The sequence below is a fragment of the Pseudonaja textilis genome, chromosome Z (assembly GCF_049901715.1).
Source record: "Pseudonaja textilis isolate UNSWEBS1 chromosome Z, rPseTex1.2, whole genome shotgun sequence".
Lineage (NCBI taxonomy): Eukaryota > Metazoa > Chordata > Lepidosauria > Squamata > Elapidae > Pseudonaja > Pseudonaja textilis.
The window spans coordinates 126,436,788-126,460,342 of NC_142008.1; the positions used below are offsets into that span (position 1 = coordinate 126,436,788).

Sequence of the window (23,555 nt, forward strand, 5' to 3'; positions counted from 1 at the left end):
TTGAAGACGGCATAATTCAAGTTTTTCTAGGTTTAGAATTTCAAGTCTGGTGGCATAAGATATTCTACAACAAGTAGATGAGTGGAGAACTCTTCTTGTTAAATATTTCTGGACTTTCTCAACTGTGCTAATATCAGATATGGAATGTGGGTTCCAGACTGATGAGCTGTATTCGAGTATTGGTCTAGCAAATGTTTTGTATGCTCTAGTTAGTAGTGTGATATTACCAGAGAAAAAGCTACGTGGGATTAGGTTAACAACTCTTAATGCCTTTTTGGCTATGTAGCTATAGTGGGTTCCAGCACTTAGATCATTAGAGATGAGTACTCCAAGGTCCTTGACAGAGCTTGGATCATCAATTGACTATTCAGCTCGTATTTTATTTTCTGATTTTTTTTGCCAATATGTAAGACAGAGCATTTATTTGTTGAGATTTGAAGTTGCCATTTGTTTGACCATTCTGATACATAGTCAAGATCTTTTCGAAGGGTAGCAGTATTGTCTGTGGTATTGAACAGCTTTACATCATCAGCGAAAAGAACGCAGTTGCTCTTAATATGATCACAGAGGTCATTTATGTAGAGTATGAAGAGAGCTGGTCCTAGAACACTGCCTTGGGGGACACCACTATTGACAGTACAGAATTGGATAGGACACTCCCAATTTTGACTTCTTGTTGTCTGTTTGACAGGAATGCTTCTATCCAGTTATGCAGTTCATCCCTTCAACAAGAGACTGGACTGCCCACCTGTCAAAAATGGTGTAGGGTCTCCTGCTTGGGCGGAGCGGGTGGCTGGACTAGATGACCTACCAGATAGAGGGACTCTTGTTAATCTGTAATCTATAGACACACAAACACAGATAGCATTCTTTTCCAGTTCGGTAATCTATAGACACACAACACAAACACACATAGACCGACACAGACACTGCCAGACAGCCTTCTTCCCCAACTCTGCATATCATACATATGCTCCACACAATATTTACAGCAGAGGTCTCCAAACTTGGCTATGCTGGCTGAAGAATTCTGGGAGTTGAAGTCCACAAGTCTTAAAGTTGCCACGTTTGAGGTCCCCTGATTTACACCATCAACTAACTTCTCAGCGACAACCAGCTAGCCAGGAATTCTGGGAGCTGAAGGCCACACATCTGTTGGGGTAAGTATTTCTGCTCCAGTTTGTATAGCTCCTTTGCAGACACTCACAAATACACACAAACCACATCGGTGACTTGGAATAACACTTTTAAAAAAAAAACAACCACCACCAATTATTATTCTTATTTGTGTTTATTATTGATAAAATATTGGTTTTTTTCTGTTTCAGAATCTTCCCTGCCACGCACATCAATTACATTTCAGCCAATCATGTAACTTTTCTAGTTTGTTTGTTTATTTGTTTGTTTGTTTGCAGATGCTGTCTTGTTTCTGGTCAAAATGCTGTCGTAACAACCCTACCCAAAAATATTGACCATTTTTATTTTTCTTGGCCTTTTCTTGTCTCTTTGGCAGTGTGTCCTTCTCATCACAATGGTAAAATACAGCACATTATTGGCAATTTTAAAAAGGCAAGACATATAAACCCGTTATATGGAATCTAGAAAGACAAGGAATGTAGACAAGTAAGAAGAAAATTGACTTTTACATGGAGCGCCAATTAAAGGCTCCATGTAATAGCTACCTGTTAACATTCTCAGCTGATTAAGTGTAACAGGCCCATCATTTTAGCGTTTAAGGAGCATGCACACTTTATAATTTATTCCCCTCACTGGATTTAACATATTCATTAGGCTAAAACTTCTTCATTGGCTATTGCTTGCATTGTTGTGATGTCATGAAAACAATGCAATTTAAACTAGTGCCTTTCAAACATGGATGCTTTAAGATGTTTGGACTTCAACTTCCAGAATTCCTCAGTCAGCCATGTTGACTGGGGAATTCTGGGAATTGAACTCCACAAATCTTGAAGCATCCATGTTTGAAAAACTTGATCTAAACAGGATTCCCATGATTTCCATAGAAATGCAATATTAAAAGGCACCAATCCCTCACCCTGATCCGAATCCCATCCAAGGATGGTAATAATGGCGTTATCTTACTCCCTATCTTATTAGTCCTCACAACAATCCTACAAGGTAGCTTTTTACTCTAAGGCCACACTTGATGAAAGAGTCATAGCACCCAAGTTGCATTCTCGTCAAGAGGGATGGACAAGTTAAACATTTCGACAACATTATTGATACTCCTCAAGCCAATGTGAATTTAGCTTGTTTGAAAGTAGAAAAATTATTCATCTTTTATTATTCTAGGTCCACTTCGCAAGACTTGGTTAGCAAATCATGTAATTTCTCTAGACTTTTGTCTTTGGGCTCACCACTCTTCCCACTGACAATTTTTATCGGTCTTATAAAAATCAAAATTTGTGCCCTCCCATGTTTTAAAACACGGACAAATTTTCTAAAGTTGGTAGGAAAGCTGCAGTACTGTGAGACAGGATTGAAAATACAAATGGATCCGGACTGTTTTATTTTTAATTAATAGAAAGAAAACTCCGACACATAACCGCACAATTCTGGTTTGCTTAAGAGCTGGGCAATCCGGGGTTAATGTTGCTCAGATTAGGGGTGACGTGATAGCAGTGTTCAATATCTGAGGGGATGCCCCAAAGAAGAGGGAGTCAAGCTATTCTCCAAAGCCCCTGAAGGCAGGACAAGAAGCAGCGGATGGAAACTAATCAAGGAGAGAAGCAACTTAGAACTAAAGAGAAATTTTCTGGCAGTGAGAACAATTAGCCCGTGGAACTCCTTGCCCCCGGAAGTTGCGGCTGCTCCGACAGAGAGATTTTAAAGAAGAGACTGGGACAATCGTTTGTCTGAAATGGTAAAAGGATTTCATGCTTTCCGTGCAGGGGGCTGGACTAGAAGACCTCCAAGTTCCCTTCCAACTGTTATTTTGTGCTGTGTTTCAATGGAACGGTTGCCCTGATGGCAATAAGCCTGAGCAGGTCTCATGCGTAACTCTGTTTCTGCCTCCAGAAATATAAGCATGGGAGATAAATCTTGCAATTACCTTCTGCGTTCATTTTAAATGTCTCCCCCACCCCATTTTTCCTTATTCCCTCTCTCCCAAGTTTGTTTGTTTGTTTTTAATGAAAAATAAAGCTGGCCAAAGACCCCAAAGCCTCTCTGGAGCAGCTACGGAGAAGAAGCGCGGAGAAGAATAAATTTCTCAGAAGGCACCACACCATCCATTATGATGTCGTAAAATGAAAGCCCCCCGCCTCCCCCACAATCCCATTTCCCCAGAGCTGGAAAGAAGGACCGCCACGGACCCCGAAGGAAGCGAAACAGAGGTATCAAAGCAAGGTGACTCCGGTGTCAAAGAAGGCACGCGAGGCCGAAGAACGTTGGGTGGCCCTCAAGCTGACCCTGGAAACGTGATATGAGACTAAAGCGGCTTAGCTGGTAAGAAAAGAGGAATGGATATTTGTGTAAACAAGGCCCCTGATATCTCCTCTTCCCGCCCCCCTCCGCCCCGCTCCGAAAAACAGGGGAAGAATCTTTGGTCTTTTGTGGGACGTCTTCTACGGTTGAGGTTCCTCACATTTTCTTCACCCGGGTCTCCAAGGCTTCCAGTTGTTTCAAGACTTCCTTGGGTAAATCCTCAGGCACTTGTTCCGTCAGGTATTGTCTCACTTCTCGGACCTCTTGTTCCCAGAATTCCTTGGGCAGCGAGAAGAGCTCCGAGTAGCTCACCTGGCTTAGGCCTGAGAGGTCTAAGGCACCTTCCTTGGGGACATACCCGATGGGCGTCTCCTTCGCGCTTTCTTCTCCGTCCACGCGGCGGAAGATCCAGTCCAGGACTCGGGAATTCTCCCCGAAGCCTGGCCACAGGAAGTTCCCGGCGGCATCTTTCCGGAACCAATTGACGTGGAAAATCTTGGGAAGGCGGGCGCCCTTCCGCTCTTCCATGCCCAACCAGTGCTCCAGGTAGCGGCCGAAGTTGTAGCCGAAGAACGGACGCATGGCGAACGGATCGTGCATGATGACCTTGCCTGAGGAGCCACGGGAGAAGAGAAGAGGGAAGAGAAAAGGAACAACAGAGGTGAACGATCATGGCTCCCAGTGGTGGGATTCAAACATGTTTACTAGCGGTTCTGTGGGCGTGGCTTGGTGGTCATGGCAGGGAAGGGTACAGCAAAATCCCCATTCCCTCCCCACCCCACTAACCTGCTTTCCAGCTCCGTTCTTCTGTGCAGGGCAACCAAAGAAGACCCAGCCAATCAGCTGGGAGGCAGAGAAGAGATGTGGGCGAGGCCAGTCAGAGGTGGTATTGGCCGGTTCTCAGAACTACGCAAAATGTCCGCTACCGGTTCTCCAGAACCGGCTGAATACCACCTCTGATGGCTCCCAAACACGGAAAATTAGGCCTGTTAAGCAAAGTGATGGTTAAGTGAATCGCAAGCCATTTTGTGACATGTTTTTTTGCCATGGTGTTAAGCGAATCCTTGCAAATTAGCACTGATGATGTTCTCAGTATGGGTCATGAAACGTCTGCCGGAAAACCACCAAGCTCAGAGAGCACCAAGGACCCTACAGTCATCGTCCTCCAACTCTTCTTCTTCTCCGTCCATTCCTTTCCTCCTCCTCCTCCTCCTCCTCCTCCTCTCCATAAATCCTATTCCCTTCCAGCATTGATGATGTTACCTAGATGGGTCATGAAATGTCTGCAAGAAAACCACCAAGCTCAGAGAGCACCAAGGACCCCACAGTCCTCTTTCTCCATCCATTCCACTTCTCTTTTTCCTTCTCCTCCTCCATCTTCTCTTCCTTCTTCATCCCCTCCTTTCCTCCTCCTCTTTATTCTCCGACCCTTCCTCTCCTCCTCCTCCTCCACAAACCCCATCCGTTCTAGCATTATTTGTCATGAATCGTCTGCAAGAAAATCATCCCACTCAGAGAGCACCAAGGACTCTATAGCCCTCCTCCTGCTCCTCCTCCCTAAACCCCACACTCCCTTTATAACTGATGATGTTCCCTAGTCAGGTCATGAAACGTCTGCCAGAAAACCACCCGACTCAGAAGAGCACCCAGGACCCCACAGTCCTCCTCCTCCTCCATCTCCTTTTCCTTCTCCTCCTCTTCCTCTTCCACCTTCTCCTCTTCCTCCATCCATCCATCCTCCTCCTCTTTCTTCTCTGACCCTTCCACTCTCCTTCCCCATTCCCTTCTAGCACTCATGATGTCATGAAACATCTTCAAGAAAACCACCCAATTCAGACAGCACCAAGGACCTTTCTTCCCCGTAGTTATTAAAGAATGTGTGAATCCGGCCATCGTTGTCGTCGTCCCCTCCCCCGTCTCCCCCACCCCACATAGACTTTGCTTGCGGGAAGCTAGCTGGCACTGACACTGTGACTGTTGTAATATGCACGCCAGTTGCCAAGCAATCAAATTTTGGTCATGGACTGTGAGGTTGCTTTGCAAGAGTCATAAGTAAACCGCTTCTTTCAGTGCCATTGTAGCATCAAACGGTCACTAAACAAATGGGTATAAGTCGAGGACTACCTATAGATACGTTTCCAGCCCCTGTCAGTGTAAACACACACACACACACACCTCATTTAAAAGGCGAAGTGCTGGCTAGAGTGATGAAGCTTCCAATATTAATCAACTAGCTCGATACCCGCGCTTCGCTACGAAACTATGCGATCAAGCTTAGTTTTTTGGGAGGAAAATAAGGGTGGGGCGGAGGAATTGTGCCTCTGCCTACCAGCATCCATTGGTATTTATCTGGCTAGCATCCTGTCAGTGTGTGTGTGAGAGAGAGTTGAGGGCTGTTTGGAAACTGAAACAGCATTTGCTGTGTGAGCGAGAAGGAGACAGCAAGGAGCTTGGGCGTGGCTTAGCTCAACTGTTCTGTACTAAAACTGCTTGGTGCTATGAAACTGAAACTCCTCCGCTTGTGTTTTGCATTTGGAAGAGATTTCTTTCCAGGTGGGGAGGGGGAGTAGGACTCCTTAGCATCAGAGCGTGTTAATAATAATCATCATCATAAATGGAAATACTCTAAATGCTCTGATGGTCATTTGATAAAATCCTTTCTTAGTGAGCCCCTAGAAGCCAAGAGGAACATACGGGCCCAATTTCAAGTTTGTAGGCTTTACGGTTCTGGAGATTTTGTGATGATGCATGAGCGGTATTCCGCTTTTATATAGATAGATTAATTCATTTTTTTCCCCCGTCATTATTGGATTAACTTTTTCTGGCCCAGCAGTCTTGAGGAACGCCCCCTCCTTCCAAATGATGGAAAATCACAGCCGATCTCGAACCCAGAGCCCCCACCTTTGTGCTCAGCCGCCGCCGTGGACTCCGACCGCATGGCGCTGCCCACGAAGACCCCGTGGCGCCAGTTGAAGGCCTCGTACACCAAAGGCACCCCTGGAGAGGGTGGAAAAAAGACACCAAGAGGTGATCCCGAGAATATCAGATGGTCTGGAGAGACAAGGTTGAGGGACCACAGCTCCTACCTGCCGGTCTCCTGCCCCCAAAGATGATGGCTTCGATGGGGACCCCTTGGGGGGATTCCCAATCCGGATCCATAATGGGACACTGCCGAGCTGGGGCACAAAAGCGGGAATTTGGATGAGCAGCAGGTTGTGGGTCCCCTGGGGGAAAAAAAAAGAGGGAATGTGATAAAAATCCAATAAATCAATCTGACAAGAGATGCATGAACAAATATATTATGTGTGTGTGTGTCTGGGTGTCTCTGTGTGTGTACCTTTTCTAAAGGCTACCCCTGTTCCTCCCATTCTACATTCTCATTGGTCAAGATCAGAGGTGGGTAAGGTCTGTTTTTAATAATGTCCATCGCACTTGTTATTCCCCTTCTAACTCCAGTAATTTATAGAATCCTTTGCATAACCTACGTCCATTCCGGCAATATTTGTTTCTTACTTGAAACTAAACACCGTGACCCTCCAAAAAGCCCGTATGACCCGACAGAAAGCCTTACCTGCCCTGCCAAAATACGTGCTTGCAAAATTTAGAGCAAACACGTTTTCATGAAAATCGAAACTTTTATACAACTCCAGCTTAATTCGCCTGAAGGGTAAATTTGGAGCAAGTATTGCTACGTGTTTTTAAAAGAACATTTTATCTCACATATCACAGGGGAAGACGTAGGACTTGAGATGCCCATACTCAAATTTGATCTGAAGAGATAATTCTTCAACCTCCTTCTTTGCCCTAATAGACAATCAGGATCCTTTGGTCTCAGGCGTGTGATGCTGCCAGTCTGCACCAGTTTGAATGAACCGGTACGAACGATGATCGTTTGGCCATGGCTACCTGCCCCCGCCCTTGTCTGTCCTATATTTCTGCAGTTTTGCAGCTCAGCTGAGGGACGGCACAGTGGATTGCCGCTCCTCAGCTGTTTTACAGGCGCTGTAAGTTGAGCTGTAAATTGGAGGTTTTGGAATGCTCCGCGCACACACACACACACACGCACTTCGCATCCAACCGCTGACCTCACCTGGTTTCCAAGGTTTTCCTTGCCAGGTGCTGATGGTGACCCCTTCCGGAATCCTCTGATCGATGCCCTCCCAGTAGACACCGCCTTCGCTGGTCTCGGCCACGTTGGTGAAGATGGTGTTACGTTGGATGGTGTGCATGGCATTCGGGTTGGTCCGAGTGGATGTTCCTGGGGCTACTCCGAAAAAGCCATTCTCAGGGTTGATGGCACGCAGGCAACCTATATGTGGGAAAGAAACCCCAGCAGGTAGTTATTCCTCACCGTAACGGCCTCCGAATCTCCTTTTCCCTGTCGTAAAGTCAGACTCAAATCCTTGGGCTACCTGGGAGCCAAATTCATGCCCTAAGGGCCACTGGGGGGATTGCAAACTCAGTTTATATTGTTGCCAGAATGGGCACCGAGTTTTGGTCCGAACTGGTTCTCTTTGCTGTATCACCGCTTTGCTTAGGGACAGAAGTCCCACCGAGGTCATAAGTCGAGAACTACCTGCTTTTTCCTAAAACACACATACCTCCCTGCCTCCCTCTGAGCCCCAGCACCCAAATCACCTTCGCTGTCAAACTTCATCCAGGCAATATCGTCCCCAACGCATTCCACGCGCCAGCCCGGCAAGGTCGGATTCATCATGGCTAAATTGGTCTTTCCGCATGCACTTGGAAGGCGGCGCCACATATTTCTTCTTTCCTTCTGGGTTGGTGAGTCCCAGAATCTGCAAGAAACCGTAGAGGAAAACGTGCCACATTTTGACAGGCGCCAAGCTCAAGAGATCAAAACTCTTCTTTGCAATAAACTAGGTTTGCCCTTCTCAGCCACCAGGCGCAGATTACAAAAATCCAGGTAACCATCATACCGTGTTTCCCTGAAAATAAGATGCTGTCATATATATATATATATATATATATACACACACACACACACACACACACACACACACTTTCCACCAAAAAAAGGCACCAGGTCTTATTTTCGGGGGATGTCATCCACTGACTAACCTCACTTGTGTGTGTCACCCCTGGCCTCCTTTTCGCTGTCAGAGGCCTTCAGGAACTTCTTCTGTGGACAGCAAGGCTTTCCTGAAGGCCTCTGCAGCTGATAACAGAGCTCCGGATCGTTCCAGAACTTTCTTATCAGCTCCGGAGGCCTTCAGGAAAGCCTTGCCGGCCTTGCTGGCTGCAGAAGAAGCGGGACGGCAAGGCAGGCGTCGGGGTGTGCAAGGCCTGGCTACAACTGTCCAAAGGTAAGTAGTAGGGCAGCTCCATCCCCACCATTCATCCCCACCCTAGCTTAATTTTTACCCGTGCACTCAAATCAGCACTCTCTTCATTAGGGTTTATTTTGGGGGTAGGTCATATTTTGGGGAAAACAGGGTAGTTAGAGGCTTCTGCATCTCTCTGTTATCACTGTCTCCCAGTTTCCCAGTCCAGAAATGTTAACTCAGTGCTCTTCAACCTTGACAAGTTTAAGATGGGTGGACTACAACTCTCAGAATTCCCCAGCTGGCATGAAATCCACCCATCGGAAAAAATCCTGCTGGCTGCATTTACAGATAGTCCTCGACTTACAACAGTTCACTTAGTGACCATTCAAAGTTGCAACAGCATGGAAAAAGTGAATTATGACCACTTTTCACACTTAAGACTATCACAGCGATCTCATGATTTACATTTGCATGCTTGACAACTGAATTCACATTTGTGACGGTTGCAGTGTCCCCGGAATTTATGTGATCACCATTTGTGACCTTCTGATAACCTGACAACCTGAAGCCTGATTCACTTAGCAACCATGTCACTAACTTAAGAAGAGCAGTGATTCACTTAACAAATGTGAGAAGAAAAGTCGTACAAAGGGGCAAAATTCACTTAGGAAATTTCTCACTTGGCAACATAAATGTTGGGCTCAATTTGTGGTCATAAGTTGAGGACTACTGTATCATTAAGTGGGTAAAAGTAAGTGATTCACTTAACAACCACATCACTAAATTAAGAACTGCAGTGATTCATTTAACAAACGCGAGAAGAAATGTGCAAAATTCACTTAGGAAATTTCTCACTTGGCAACATAAATGTTGGGCTCAATTTGTGGTCATAAGTTGAGGACTACCTGTATCATTAAGTGGGTAAAGTTAAGTGAGTGAAACGGTTTTCTAAAGCATGGCCATTTTAAAACACATGGACTTCAACTCCCAGAATTCAGCAGAGGAGGAAGACCATCGCTGGCTGGGGAATTCTGGGAGTTGAAGTCTGCACTTTAAGTGGCCAAGCAAGACGAATACTGAACTTAATACTGATTTTTAACACAGTCTGAGGAAGAGTTTAACCCTGCTTTTCCACATTTACCTTTGATAAGAAGGAAATCACAAGGCAATGCAATACGATTTATTTTTCTTGGAGAATTTGCACTCAACTGAGATTTGGGCCTTTTTAAAACTGTTCGTTTCTCTTCGATTCCAGCCTTTCCATCTTAAATTAATCTTTTATTCTACGCCATGACTAAAATGTTAACCTTCACGGTCACTGCTTTTACCATTAAAGGAAATAATATTCAAGTTTGTTCTTTGGGACGGGGATCGGTGGGAAAACGCTTTCACCATTGCACATTTAAAAATAAATATATATATATTTTAATTCCAATTCCGTGCTCGCTTATGTACAATACACACTTGAGGAAAAAACCCTTCATGACTGTCATGAGTCTTGTCAAAATTACAATTATTTTTTTAATAAAAATGTTATTATTAAAGTTAATCCGGATTATTATTTTCCCTTCATGCAAGCCCAGCCTGTTCGATTTGTTAAAAATTCAGCCTCCTGGTAAAAAAATAAATAAATCAGAAAAGCGATGAATTCATTCATTCATTCATTCATTCATTCATTCATTCATTCATGTGAACCTAATTTACAAACGCCGGCTCTGAATCCTGGCAAATCTACAGCGAATTGTACCCCAAAATCTCCCTTCTCATTCTGACAGCCTTTTGCACACCCATAGGTCTTTCCTGAAGCTGGAATACTGCTGCAGCCCGGACTACGGCTCCCATCCTCCCCCATCATCATGCTGGCTGGGCACAATGGGCATTGCAGTCCTGCCCACTGAAGTGGCTGGGGAGCTGTTTTTACCAAACCAGCAACTCCTGCCTATCACCACCACCCACCAGTCCTCCCAGTCTCAGGACAATGCCCTCCCCCTCTCCAACCTCGGCTGTCTCTTTCCTGCGTCAAAGTATCCCAATCTGGTTAGGTTTCAGCCAGCGTCTGTCAATCATTAACCAATTAATGTTTGCTCATTAAATATAACTCCCAGGCAATGCAAACAGCCTCTGTCCTTTGGCCAGGGGCCTGATGGACCAAATTTTCTGCCTCCTCCCCGCCCCCGGCTCAATCCCAGCAATCGAACCTTGCCCCCTCCTGCCCCAATGCCGCTGCTGCACCGGGCAACCATTTGCGCCCAGCCCCAAAACTCCAAAAGGGCTTCCTCTAATTTTGCACACCCGGCACAACAGCTGTGCCCCAGGGCACACGGGCTGCACGCTTGACTTGCTTGGTAGTTAGGTGGGCTTTTGACAGCAGATTGGAACAAGTAAACCGGTAGATCGCAACGGTGCTATTTTTTCAAAGACAACTGGGCTTTCTTTGTTTGTATTTTCCTTGAAGAGATTTTGCTTCCCGGGCGGGAAGCTTCTTCGGTTTCTTCAGTTCAAGTTCTCCTCCAGCTGAACTGAAGAAGTTTCTCAGGTGAGAAGCGAAACCTCTTCAAGAAAAACAAAAAACAAAGAAACTTCACTCGCCTTTGGGAAAAAAAAAACACCCTTGCAATGACCTGGATAACAGAGAATCTCCATAACCCAGTAGATCAATCACTGATTGAGGGAAAGAGTGCCTCTGAGCATGTGCAGAAAGTGCAAAGGGTGCTTGACTCTCCCCTCCAAGTTGCAGATGAGAAAAAAAAAAGGGAGCTGCAGCTTCGGAGTACAAGAAGTCCTTGACTTTCAACCATTTTGTTTAGTGACTATTCAAAGTTACAGCAGCACTGAAAAAAAGTGACTGACGGCCATCTCTCCCACTTACAACCATTGCAGCATCCCTGGGTTCAAAATTCAGGCGCTTGGCAACTGGCACATACTTATGACAGTTGCAGCGTCCACGGGGTCACGGGATTCCCCTTTTGTGACCTTCTGACAAGCCAAGTTGATAGGGGAAGCCAGATTCGCTTAACGACCGTGTTGCTGACTTAGCAACCGCCGTGATTCGCTTAACCACGGCGATAAGAAAACTCACTTGCCCCCTGTCTCTCTCCGTAACGGAAATTGTGGCCGTAAGTCGAACACGGCCTGTAAAATATTTGCCCCTGACCAATTCCAAGGGGTTTTTACAGAGATGAGGGCAAAAAATCAAGATGGCCTCTGAAGCCACGCCATCAAAGCTACCCCTTTCCGCTTTCAGAAGTCGCAGCCAGGCAGTTCTCCAAGTGACTGAGGTCGTGGGGGTCTCCCCCCACATTGCCATGCAGACCCAGGCAGCCTCCCCCCCTTTCACTCTCACAGCCCCTCCCTTCCCCTCACCAGCATGTGCTCGGCGAGCCAGCCTTCGTCCTTGGCGATGCAAGAAGCGATCCGGAGGGCAAAGCATTTTTTACCCAGCAGGGAGTTGCCCCCGTAGCCGCTGCCAAAAGACACGATCTCTCGGCGGTTCGGCACGTGGGCGATTAAGGTCTTCTCCGGATTGCAAGGCCAGTTGTTCACGAGGTCTTCTGCAAAGGAAGAAGATGCCATGTTAGGGACCGAAGGTCGGGGATTTTAACACAAACGGCCTTCCAGCATGTTTGAACCATCGGTAGACTGAGGGTTCGAACATGGGCTGGAGCCAGACACAAGGAATTCTGGGAGCTGAAGTCCCAAACCTTTGGAATAATGTCCTCCAGCTTCATACATCTGGAAATTATGGGCATCATAATTATGGGCATAGCCAGAATTCTTAGTAACAATAGTTCAGAATAGTTCAAAAACTTGGAAAAGGTCTATCTCCATTGCTTCTCAAGCTTATCGACTTTAAGATGCATAGACTTCAATTCCCAAAATTCCCCAAGCCAGCATAGCATGCTTGAAGATACGTGGACTGAAATTCCCAAAATTTCTCAGCCAGCATGCTTTAAGACAAGGGTCTTCAAACTTGGCAAGTTTAAGACTTGTGGACTTCAACTCCCAGAATTCCTGAGCTAACATGACTGGAGGAGGAATTCTGGAAGTTGAAGTCCACAAGTCTTAAAGCTGTCAAGTTTGAAGACCTCTGCTTTAAGATATGTGGACTGCAACTCCCAGAATTCCTCACCCAGCATGCTTTAAGATGGATGAACTTCAACTCCCAGAATTCCTCAGCCAACATGCTTTAAGATGGATGAACTTCAACTCCCAGAATTCCTCAGCCAACATGCTTTAAGATGGATGAACTTCAACTCCCAGAATTCCTCAGCCAACATGCTTTAAGATGGATGAATTTCAACTCCCAGAATTCCTCAGCCAACATGCTTTAAGATGGATGAACTTCAACTCACAGAATTCCTCTGCCAACATGCTTTATGATGGTGGACTTCAATTCCTAGAATCCTGGAGAGTTCTGGGAGTTGAAGTCCACGCATCGTAAAGGAGACAAGATTGAGAAACACAGGCCTATCCATTTAGACTAGACTAGAGGGTGCCAAATTCAGACAAATAATTATTCGGGGGTTTTTTAACGCAACCTCTTTTGCTAGTCTCATTTTGCACCAACATGACTCTGTTCGTCGCGTCTTCATATGTCACTTCCTTGTCACACGAACGGAGACTTCATGAAACAGCAAAGGGCTGGGGCGTGGGAGGCTTACCAGTAAGGGGCAAGGGCCGCCCCACCGAATGCAGGCATTTGACGAACTCCCCGTCCCCGAGCGTGCGGAGGGCCGCCGCCCCCATTCGCGTCATGATTCGCATGCTGGCGACCACGTAGGCCGAATCTGTGAGCTGGATTCCGATTTTGGACAGTGGCGAACCAAGTGGGCCCATGCTGTAGGGGATGACATACATGGTGCGCCCTGCCAGACAAGATGAACCAGAGGGAAGAAGAGAAATTGAGCAAATAATTAAAAAAACAACAACACTTTGGAACAATAACATGTGATGTGGCCTAGAGGTAGAGCTCTTGCCTGACTATTAGGAGGCTGTGAGCTCAATCCTACCATATTTCCCCCAAAATAAGACCGGGATTTATATTAATTTTTGTTCCAAAAGACTCATTAGGGCTTATTTTCCAAATAGGGCTTATTTTCAGGGAAATACGGTTCCAAATGTGTTTATCTGGCTGACAATCTTAACTGGAGCTTATTTTCAGGGTAGGGCTTATATTACAAGCACCCTGAAAAATCATGCTAGGGCTTATTTTCCAGTTGGGTCTTATTTTTCAGGGGGAAAGGGTAGGTAGAGGCTAATATTTCTCTCTCACAATGAGTATATTTATCTGTTGAACTCCACATTGGCGACAGGAAGAGCATCTAGCCAGTAAACACTCAGCTCCGTTCAGTTGCCCCATCTCCACCCCGCAAAAGGATTACGGGGTCATTAAATGACGAACTTGGAACAATAGCATTTGTCTAAGGTGGGTTTCAGTGTCTTTCGGTTAAATATACAGGTGGTCTTCGACTTATGACCACAATTGAGTTCAACATTTCTGTTGCTAAGCAAGACCTTTACACAATGTGGTTTGCCCCATAGGATGACATTTCTTGCTACTGTTAAGCCAATTACTGCCGTTGTCAAGTTAGCAACACGGTTGTTAAACAAATCCGGTTCTTTCAGCTTGACCTTCAGAATTTCAAATCGGAGTTGGACAGCCCTCCTTTTCAGATCAGTTTTAACTTGGAACGGTCACTAAGTGACTGGTTTTAAGTCAAGGACTCTGTGCTTGAGGTTTTCCCTTGGGTTTCTTTATTCTTGTTTTTTTTTTTAAACATAAGCACAACGGGAAGATGAGCAGCCTTCAAAAAAGGGTTCTTCGAAGTCTTGGAAAGTTTAAGACAGGTAGACTTCAGTTCCTAAAATTCCCCTCCTCTTATCCCCTCCCTTCCTCCTTCTTGTCTTTTTCCCTCACTCCTCTCTTCCTCTCCTTCTCCTCCTCTCCTCCACCTCTTCTTTCTCTTCCTTCTTCCTCTCCTCCTCCTCTTGCTCTCCTCCTCTTCTTTCTTTCCCTCCTTCCCCTCCTCCTCTTCCTTCTCTTCCTCTCCTCCTCTTCCCTCTCCTCTTCTTCCCCAACTCATCCTCTCCTCCTCCTCCTCCTTCTAACCTCTTCTTTTTCTTCCCTCCCTCCTCTCCTCCTCTTCCTCTCCTCCTCTTTTCCTTCTTTTCCTCTCCTTTTCCTCACCTTCTCCTCTTCCTTCTCTTCTTCCTGTTCCCTCCCCTCCTCCTCTCTTCTTCTCTACCCCTCCTCCTCTTCCTCCCCTTTTCTCTTCCTTTCCTTGTTTCTCTTCCGCCCTCCCCTCCTCTTCTTCTACTCCTCTCCTCCGTTTCCTCCTCCTCCTCCTCCTTTACTCCCCCCTTGTCCTCCTCCTCCTCCTCCTCCCCCTCCTCTTCTTCTACTCCTCTCCTCCGTTTCCTCCTCCTCCTCCTCCTTTACTCCCCCTTGTCCTCCTCCTCCTCCTCCTCCTCCTCCTTTACTCCCCCTTCTCCTCCTCCTCCTCCTCCTCCTCCTCCTCCTTCTTCTTCTGCCTCCTCCTCCTCCTCCTCCAGAATTCTAGCTCCCAGGATTCCTTGGCCGGCTGGAGAATTCTGGGAGTTGGAGTCCACCCATCTTAAAACTTGAGGTATTTGAAAACCACAGTTCTAAACAGCATCAGTGAACAAACCAAAAGCATTAAAAAATAAAAATAAAAACAATTTAGCCAAGATGGATGAATGGATTCCGTTCTCCAGGGATGGGCTGCTACCGGTTTGCACCGGTTCGGGTGAGCTGGTTGTTAATTTTACATCTGGTTCGCTGAACATATAATTGCAATGACTGGCTGGCCCTGACCAACCCAACCCCTCTCCTCCCCTCCCAGGAGTCTCCACGCGGTCCATTTTGGATCCCAAGTAAATGGATCTGCGCGGAGGCTCTTGGAGGGCGAAAAACAGGCCTCTTGGAAGTGCCAGAAGGCCGAAAACGGGCCCGTTTCTGTCCGTTCACCTTTCATGCAACCAGGGAACCGATCGTCCACTGCCTCTTGAAAGGTTTTGGGGTTCATCCAGTTGCCCAGCTGACCCTTGACCCCCGGAGCTGTGACAGGAATCGTGTCTCTCTGGTCCTCCGTGACGATAACCGTCCGGCTCTCCACCCTAGCGACATCCTTCGGGTCAGTTTTCGCCAACCAGCTGCGGAAGAAAGGAAGGAAAGAAAAGGATGGCAGGGGGGAATTTCGGTTGTTGAAGTTTTGCAAACACGTCCGGTGTGTGGCAATCCAGTCGTGCAGGACTCCAACTCCCATCGTTCCCCAGGCTGGATGGGAACTGGCATTCCTCCCCATACCCTATCCCCACAAGAGAGAACAGCCGGGCGGGCTTACCAGTTCTCGTATTTTGTCAACGGCTTGATGATGCCTTCCGATTCTAGGAAATTCAAGATTTTGGTGTTCTCCTTTTCCGTCCCATCGCAGATGTGGAGGCTGTCCGGCTGGCAGAGTCGCACCCCTTGCTCGACAAACTCCTGAGCCCGGCTGGAGAGTTTGGCCAAGTCGCCGTGGAGTACACGTGGCGTGTGGGCCCAACGCACCGGCACAGCAGACCATCTCCGAAGCAAGAAGGCTCCACGGCTGGAAAAGAGGATTAGAACTAGATTAAGGATCTTGTAGGTCATCTAGGTCCAACCCCACCACCCAAGCAGGAGACCCTACACCATTTCTGACAGGGGGCAGTCCAGTCTCTTCCTGAAAGCCTCCAGTGACGAAACTCCCACAACTTCTGAAAGAGAGTTAGGAGAAGAAAAGAGCCCTCTAACCATCATTGCTCCCCATCAAATGTAGGCAGTCCTTGACTTATGACACCTCGACTATATATACAGTCGAGATGTCATACATATAGTTTCACTGAAAATACGACCTACCCTGAAAGTAAGTCCTAGCTTGATTTTTACATGTGCACCCAGTGTGTGTGTGTGTGTGTGTGTGTGTGTCTGAGCCTTTGGCAGGATTTCACCGACATGTGTAAATCTTTCCCAACTTTGCACCAGTTCAGAAAGGCCCGTGTGTGTGTGTGCGTGTGTGTGTGTGTGTGTGAACTTTGTGTGTGCTCAGAGAGAGTGAAGCAACCTCTTCAAAAGGCTTGTGTATACAAACCCAAGTCAGAGGCTGCAAAAAGCCACGTAGAAAGGAGGAAGAAAAAAAAACAGCATGCTTAAATAAACAGCCTTCGATTCAATTAAATCTCGTTAAAGTAAATTGACCCAGTTGAACCAAAGACACCTAGCGAACGTCAGCGCAAATGAGAGCAGCCATATTTGCAAATATGACATTTAGAAATCATTTTTCTTTGTGCATGTTCTTACTCCACATACACACAAGATAGGAACACTGTCTTTTAATGGTCTACTTTTGCTTTAAAAGGAACATTTTTTATCAGAAAAATACACTATTGCAGTGTTTATCAACTTTAAAATGGGTGGACTTTGACTCCCAGAATTCCCCAGCCAACTGTGAATTCTGGAAGTTGAAGTCCATGTATGTTAAAATATGCTGGATGAGGAATTATGGGAATTGAAGTACACCAATCTGAAAGCTTGCTGGCTGGGGAATTCTGGGAGTTGGAGTCCATGCATCTTAAAACATGGGGAATTCTGGGAGTTGAAATCCATGCGTCTTAAAGCATGTGAGTTCTGGGAGTTGGAGTCCATGCATCTTAAAGCACGCTAGCTGGATAATTCTGGGAGTTAAAATCCATGCATCTTAAAACATGGAGAATTATGGGAGTTGAAGTCCATGCGTCTTAAAGCATGATGCTGGGGAATTCTGGGAATTGAAGTCCATGTACTTTAAAGCATGGGGAATTCTGGGAGTTGGGAGTCCATGCATCTTAAAACATGGGAAATTCTGGGAACTGAAGTCCATGTACTTTAAAGCATGGGGAATTCTGGGAGTTGGGAGTCCATGCATCTTAAAGCATGATGCTGGGGAATTCTGGGAGTTGAAATCCATCCACCTTAAATTTCCCACAGTTGAAAATCACTGCATTATTGTGTTCACAAATGTCAGCTTTGCAAATCCTTCAAAACCCACTCTTCAAAGCTGATTCGTCGCAAGCAAAATGCACAATTCAGCACTGCCGCATTGTGCACACGCTCTATTAATGCACAGGCGTGTTTAAGCGTAGCCCATGAAGCACTCCCCTACGGGCCACGTCCCATCCTGAGCAAGCCAAAACGCAGGGCGGGGGGAACCTGAGAAAACGAGGTTGGGACTAGCTAAAAGTATCACCCTAATTAAAATACGTACTACCAGATTTAATCTGTCTCTAGGGAGGCTTTAAGGAACTAGGAGAAAGTTTGCGATAAAAGTTTGGCATTTTGCCACAATGCACAATTCTCACACCGTGTGTGTGTGTGTGTGTGTGTGTAGGTAAGGCAAAAGAATCACCAACAGGCACCCTTCACCCAAAAAAGTTTTCACCCAAGTGTTGTGGGTATCAAAAACATGTATATCTTGTCTCACCCCAAATATTACCTTAGATTTGGAGACAGGTGCATAAATTATGCACACTAACACAAACACACACCAACGAACTTGCTGCACCCCCGGCAGGCTTGTTCCCAGGAGGGCGTGCAATTCCCACGCCCGCTTCTCAAGGCTGCCCACAAATCTGGGGTGTTTTTCTAAGCAATCCTCGACTTAACGACCCCCATGGAACCCCCCCAAATATTGGCTGCTGAGGGAAAAGAATTGTGAGGTGTATTTTGCACCCCCCAACGTACACCTTTTCGTGCCCTGGTTGTGTGGTGAATCTCTCCCGTTGTTAAGTGAGTAACACGGACATTAAAGGAATCTGGCTTCCCCCACGTTGACTTGGCTCATCGTAAAAGGGGATCACGTGATCATGGGACACAGTGGCTGTCGTAAATGTGAGTCAGAGCATCTGAATTTTGGATCACATGACCAGGGGGATGTTGCAGTGGGCATAAGTGTGAAAAACAGTCACAAGTCTGCTTTTTTTCAGTGGTTTTGTAACTTTGAATGGTCATTAAACGAACCACTGTAATTTGTTGAGCCCTGTTGTTACACGCCAGCTGCTCAATTCCACTCCAGGTAGTCCTTGACTTACAACAGTTTGTTTAGCGACCGTTCCAAGTTGCAGTGGCACCAAAGAAAGGCACTTGGGGCTGTTTTTCACATTTATGACCGTTGCAAGCCCCCCCCCCAGTCACCTGATCAAAATTCATCTGCTTGGCCACTGATTAATATTTATGACGGTCGCAGCGTAGAGGTCATGCGATGACCCCACTTTGGCGACCTTCCGACAAGCGACATCAATGAGGGATTCGCTTAATGACTGTGTGACTCACTTAACACATGCAGTGGTTCACTTAACAACAGTGGCAGGCAAGGCTGCAAAAATAGGGTAAAACCCACTTAATGATTGTCTCACTTAACAACAGAAATTCTGGACTCAATTGTGGTCACCTTCTCACGAGCACTGGGAAAGCCTGATTCGCTTAACAACCGTGTGACTCACTGAACCATGCAGTGATTCACTTAACGACGGTGTCAGGAAAGGCTGCAAAAATGGGGGTAAACCCCACTTAACGACTGTCTTGCTTAGCGACAGGAATCCTGGGCTCAACTTCTCATGAGCCAAGACAGTGGGAAAGCTTATTGGCCGTGCGACACTTCACATTCGTGGTGATTCATTTAACGACGGTGCCAAGAGAGGCGGGCAAAACTCGCTTACCCGATGGCTCACTTACCAACAGGAATGTTGGGGGCACCACTGTGGTCTTAATTTGAGGACGACCTGAGACGTCACCCTCGTTTCCTTCCCTCCAGGATCGTCGGAGGGCAGGGAGGATGTGTGGGAGAAATCCCCGCCAGGAACCGCTGGAACCGGTCCGGCTTGCAAACCGCTCCTCGAACCCCAGATCCAGGGTGAGAAAGGAGCGGTCGGCATCCTTCCACTCTCTGCCCCGCCTCGGCCCTCGAGGGAGCCAGGTCTGACGAGGGGCCAAGAAACGGAGGCCAAACGGCGCAGGGTATAGATTTTCACCCCAGGCAAATCTTCTCTGCAAAAGCAACCCGTGATCTGGTTCTTGATATCCAGGAAAATGGTGTTCCTGACGGAACTAGAATTCCCAGGCGCCTCCCCCCACCCCCCGCCTTCGCACAACCCCCATCCCGCCTCCCCCATTGCTGAAGGGAGGCAGCCGCTATCCTGCCACCCTTGGCAATTACACCCAACGCTGAAGGGAGGGGGAAGAGATCCATTCGGCGTTGGCCTCTGCTGGGCGTCTTGGCAGGCCATTACTACTATTATTATTCTTGCAAAGAGGATATACACAGGGTTTCCTCAACGTACGGCCACCCTCGAGCCTCAGAATTTCACGGGGCCAAATGAGACATTTTCGTTCCGCCTTACGACTCTTCTCGCTGCGTCTGCTAAGCAAAGCGCTGGCGTTCTTAAGCGGGTCACATGGTCATTAAGGGAATCCGGCTTCCCCAGTTTGACTTGGCTTGTTGGGAGGTCGCCAAAGGGGAATCACGTGACCCCAGGACCCTGTGACCATCGTAAGTATGAGTCAGTTGTCCAGGATCCGAATGGATGGAATGAAAGAAGGAAGGGTTTTGGTCACATGACCATGCAATGGTCGTAAGTGTAGAAAACCATAATTCCCTGGCCCAGCATGGAGATTAAAATCTGAGTCACTTTCTGGATTTCAACTCCCAGAATTCCCCAGTCCAGCACACAGATTAGAAATCAGAGTCACTCCGTGGACTTCAACTCCCAGAATTCCCCAGTCCAGCACAGAGATTAGAAATCAGAGTCACTCTGTGGACTTCAACTCCCAGAATTCCCCCAGACCAGCATGGAGATTAGAAATCTGAGCCCCTTTCTGGACCTTCAGCTCCCAGAATTCCCCCAGACCAGCATGGAGATTAGAAATCTGAGTCACTTTCTGGACTTCAACTCCCAGAATTCCCCCAGACCAGCATAGAAATTAGAAATCTGAGCCCCTTTCTGGACCTTCAGCTCCCAGAATTCCCCAGTCCGGCACAGAGATTAGAAATCTGAGTAACTGGACGAAGATAGATATACACAAATGTACAGATAGTTAAAATTTATGTAAAAATATGCATACTGTCACGGAAGTGTAATGAATGGAAATGATGTTGTATATAAGAAAAATTGTTTAATAAAAAATATTTTAAAAAATAAATAAAATCTGAGTAACTTTAAGAGGGGTGGACTTCAACTCCCAAAATTCCCCAGTCAGCATAGCTGACTGGGGAATTCTGGGAGTTGAAGTCCGTTCCTTAAAGTTGATCAGGTTGAGAAATACTGATTTGGCAACTGGAAAGAAGACCACTAGGAAATCTTATGGCTGTACATTCTGTTCGAGGGTTGAAAATCATTGCAGGAGAAGACTGAGGCAAACTGGCCAGAAGATGATGACGATGTTGATGTTGATGATTAAATTAAATTAAGATGACACGTCTGTCCAACCAGCTGACTCAGAAAGAGACATTTCCTTTTCAAATTTCATACATCAATTAAGATAACCCACTGAATTTAAGCCTTAGGAAGGAGAAAGTCCCATTTTCAGGGCGTTAACACTCTTCCCAACACAGCCCTTTCCCTCTTCAGCCCATTTTACAGCCTGGGAAACTGAGGCTCGACACGCCCCATCCCCCCGTCCCATTCTCCCTTGCACAATTGGGCTGGCTCTGGATGTATTTTTACCCCTCTCTTTTTAAAACAAATATCAAGTTTTCCAAAGATTGCACAACTACTTTTCCTAAGGAATTCTGCAGCCAAGTGTACTTCGGCTGCAGATTACAATGTCCAAGTTGTGTCATCGCATTGTGTAGTTTGTGTGCAATTGCAAACGGAAAGGGCAAAGTTTTAAGCACAAGGGTCCCAAAGTCACAATTTCCTAGGTGCAAAGCAATCTGGTTGCAAAGCTGAAGTGGCAGAACGGGGGTGGCTTCTGTGTGTGCGCGCGCGCGCGTGTGTGTGTGTGTGTGTGTGTGTGTGTCTGTGAGTGCATGCGTTCTGTGTAAATGGCGCGAGAGGGAGGAGGAGGAGGAGGAGGAGGAGGAGGAAGTCAAAGTATCTTCCGGGTTTTTGTATCCAACCCAGATTAACTGTATCCAAACTGGAGTCCTTAAAAGAATGTTTTTTTTAAAAAAAAAAAAAAGAGGAGGAAAGCTAACATGACTTTAGGAATGAGTTTGTGGGTGAAAGGTTGCGAAAGGAGGGGGGCTAGTCCCTGGTGAGGAGGATGACGTGGAGAAGAAGCAACGGTTCTAGCTAACCCAGCGGGCATTTCCTAAAAAAACCAAAACAAAACAAAAAAAAAACAGACAGATGTGCAGGCAGAAAACCAGAGAGATCTAGTTTATAGCTTAAGGTTTTCCTGGCTCTACCCTGTTCACACAACCCTAGTTTTTGCCCTGCAACCCAGAACTTTTGGGGGAGGCAAAGGGAGGAGGGGAGGCAGCCAGATGGGCAGGCGAGAAGGGAAGGCAGGAGGGCCAGCCAAAGTCAGGTCTATGGGGGATGACACCCCCCCCCTGAAATGAGGATGGGGGGCAAGGAGGCAGAAAGGATGCACTGCAGAACTTTTGAATCCTGCTGGACGTCCTGTTGCGCCCATTTCACAGGCAGCAAACTGAGGCTGCAATAAAGAGGGGAGGGAGGGGATGGAAGGGAAGGGAGAAGAAGGGAGGAAAGAAGGAAGGAAGGAAGGAGAGAGGGAGAGGGAGGGAGGGAGGAAAAGGGAGGAAGGGAAAAAGGGAGGAGGGAGGAAGAGGGAGGAAGGAAAAGAAGGAGGGAGGGAGAGAATGGGGGAGGAAAGGAAGAAAGGAGAGAAACAGAGAGGGGGAAGAAAGGAATAGAGGGAGGGAAGGAGAAAAGAAGGGAGGGAGAAGGATGAAGGAGGGAAGGAAGAAAGGAAAGGGAGAGAGGGGGTGAAGGGAAGAACGTGGGGGGTAGGGAAGGAAGGAGGGAGGGAGGGAAAGAAGGGGTGAAGGAAGGAAAAGAGGGGGAGAGGGAAAGAAAGGAAGGAGGGAGAGAGGGAGGGAAGGAAGGAAAAGAGGAAGGGAAGCACAGCACCCTGACCCGGGTCAACACCTTCCCCCATCCGACCCAGAAAGATGATCTCTACTTGTCCCCGTTGGGACCCCCCCACTTGCCTACTCCCGGCGGGGGAGAGGAGGGGATGCCAAGGGGGTCGTGGGGAGGCGAGGGGGACCCGCGGGCGGTTCGCTCACCCCACGATCCGCGTGTAGGGCGCCGGCATCGCGTCGTTCCCAACCCCCGATCGGCGGCAGCAGCAGCAGCCCGCGGGGCTCCGGATTAAGAAGGCGAGGGAGGCGCGGAGGCAGCCCGGGCGAAGGATCCCGCCTCGCCCGCCTCATAGGCCGGCCCGGCCGGGCCCCCCGCCCGCCCCTCCGCCCCTCCCGCCGCGTCGGCATGATGTAACCCCGCCCGGCTCTTGCTCCGCCGCCTGGATCTGGGAATGGGGACTCCTGACCTCGTGCAGATGCCCTTGGGCGTCGCCTTTATACAGCTCGGCCCTCGGCTTAGGGCGCTTCGCTTAGCGACCATTTGTGGTATACATCCTGGCTGCAAGGAAAGAAGGGACTTAGGGTGGTTTTTCCACACTTATGACCCCCTGTTGCAGCATATGTGGGATGGTTTTTTTTCACACTTACAACCGATGGGTTGGTTGTTTCACACTTACGACCAACCGTTGCATCATACTTGAGATCGTTTTTTCACACTTATGACCGACCGTTTTGGCATCCCTCCGGGATCCCATGG

At 47.3% G+C, this 23,555-nt stretch overlaps 1 protein-coding gene across 1 annotated transcript; it reads right to left on the bottom strand.

The window, feature by feature from the left end:
- Positions 1-1,272: 1,272 nt before the first annotated feature.
- On the bottom strand, positions 1,273-23,063 carry PCK2 (phosphoenolpyruvate carboxykinase 2, mitochondrial). Its single transcript, XM_026719564.2, is given in 11 exon segments — positions 1,273-4,055; positions 6,346-6,441; positions 6,531-6,668; positions 7,535-7,753; positions 8,083-8,198; positions 8,200-8,243; positions 12,096-12,283; positions 13,394-13,597; positions 15,721-15,905; positions 16,097-16,342; positions 23,003-23,063. Coding segments are annotated over 11 exon segments (1,920 nt in total). The 5' UTR covers positions 23,032-23,063; the 3' UTR covers positions 1,273-3,600.
- Between the last annotated feature and the right edge of the window lie 492 nt (positions 23,064-23,555).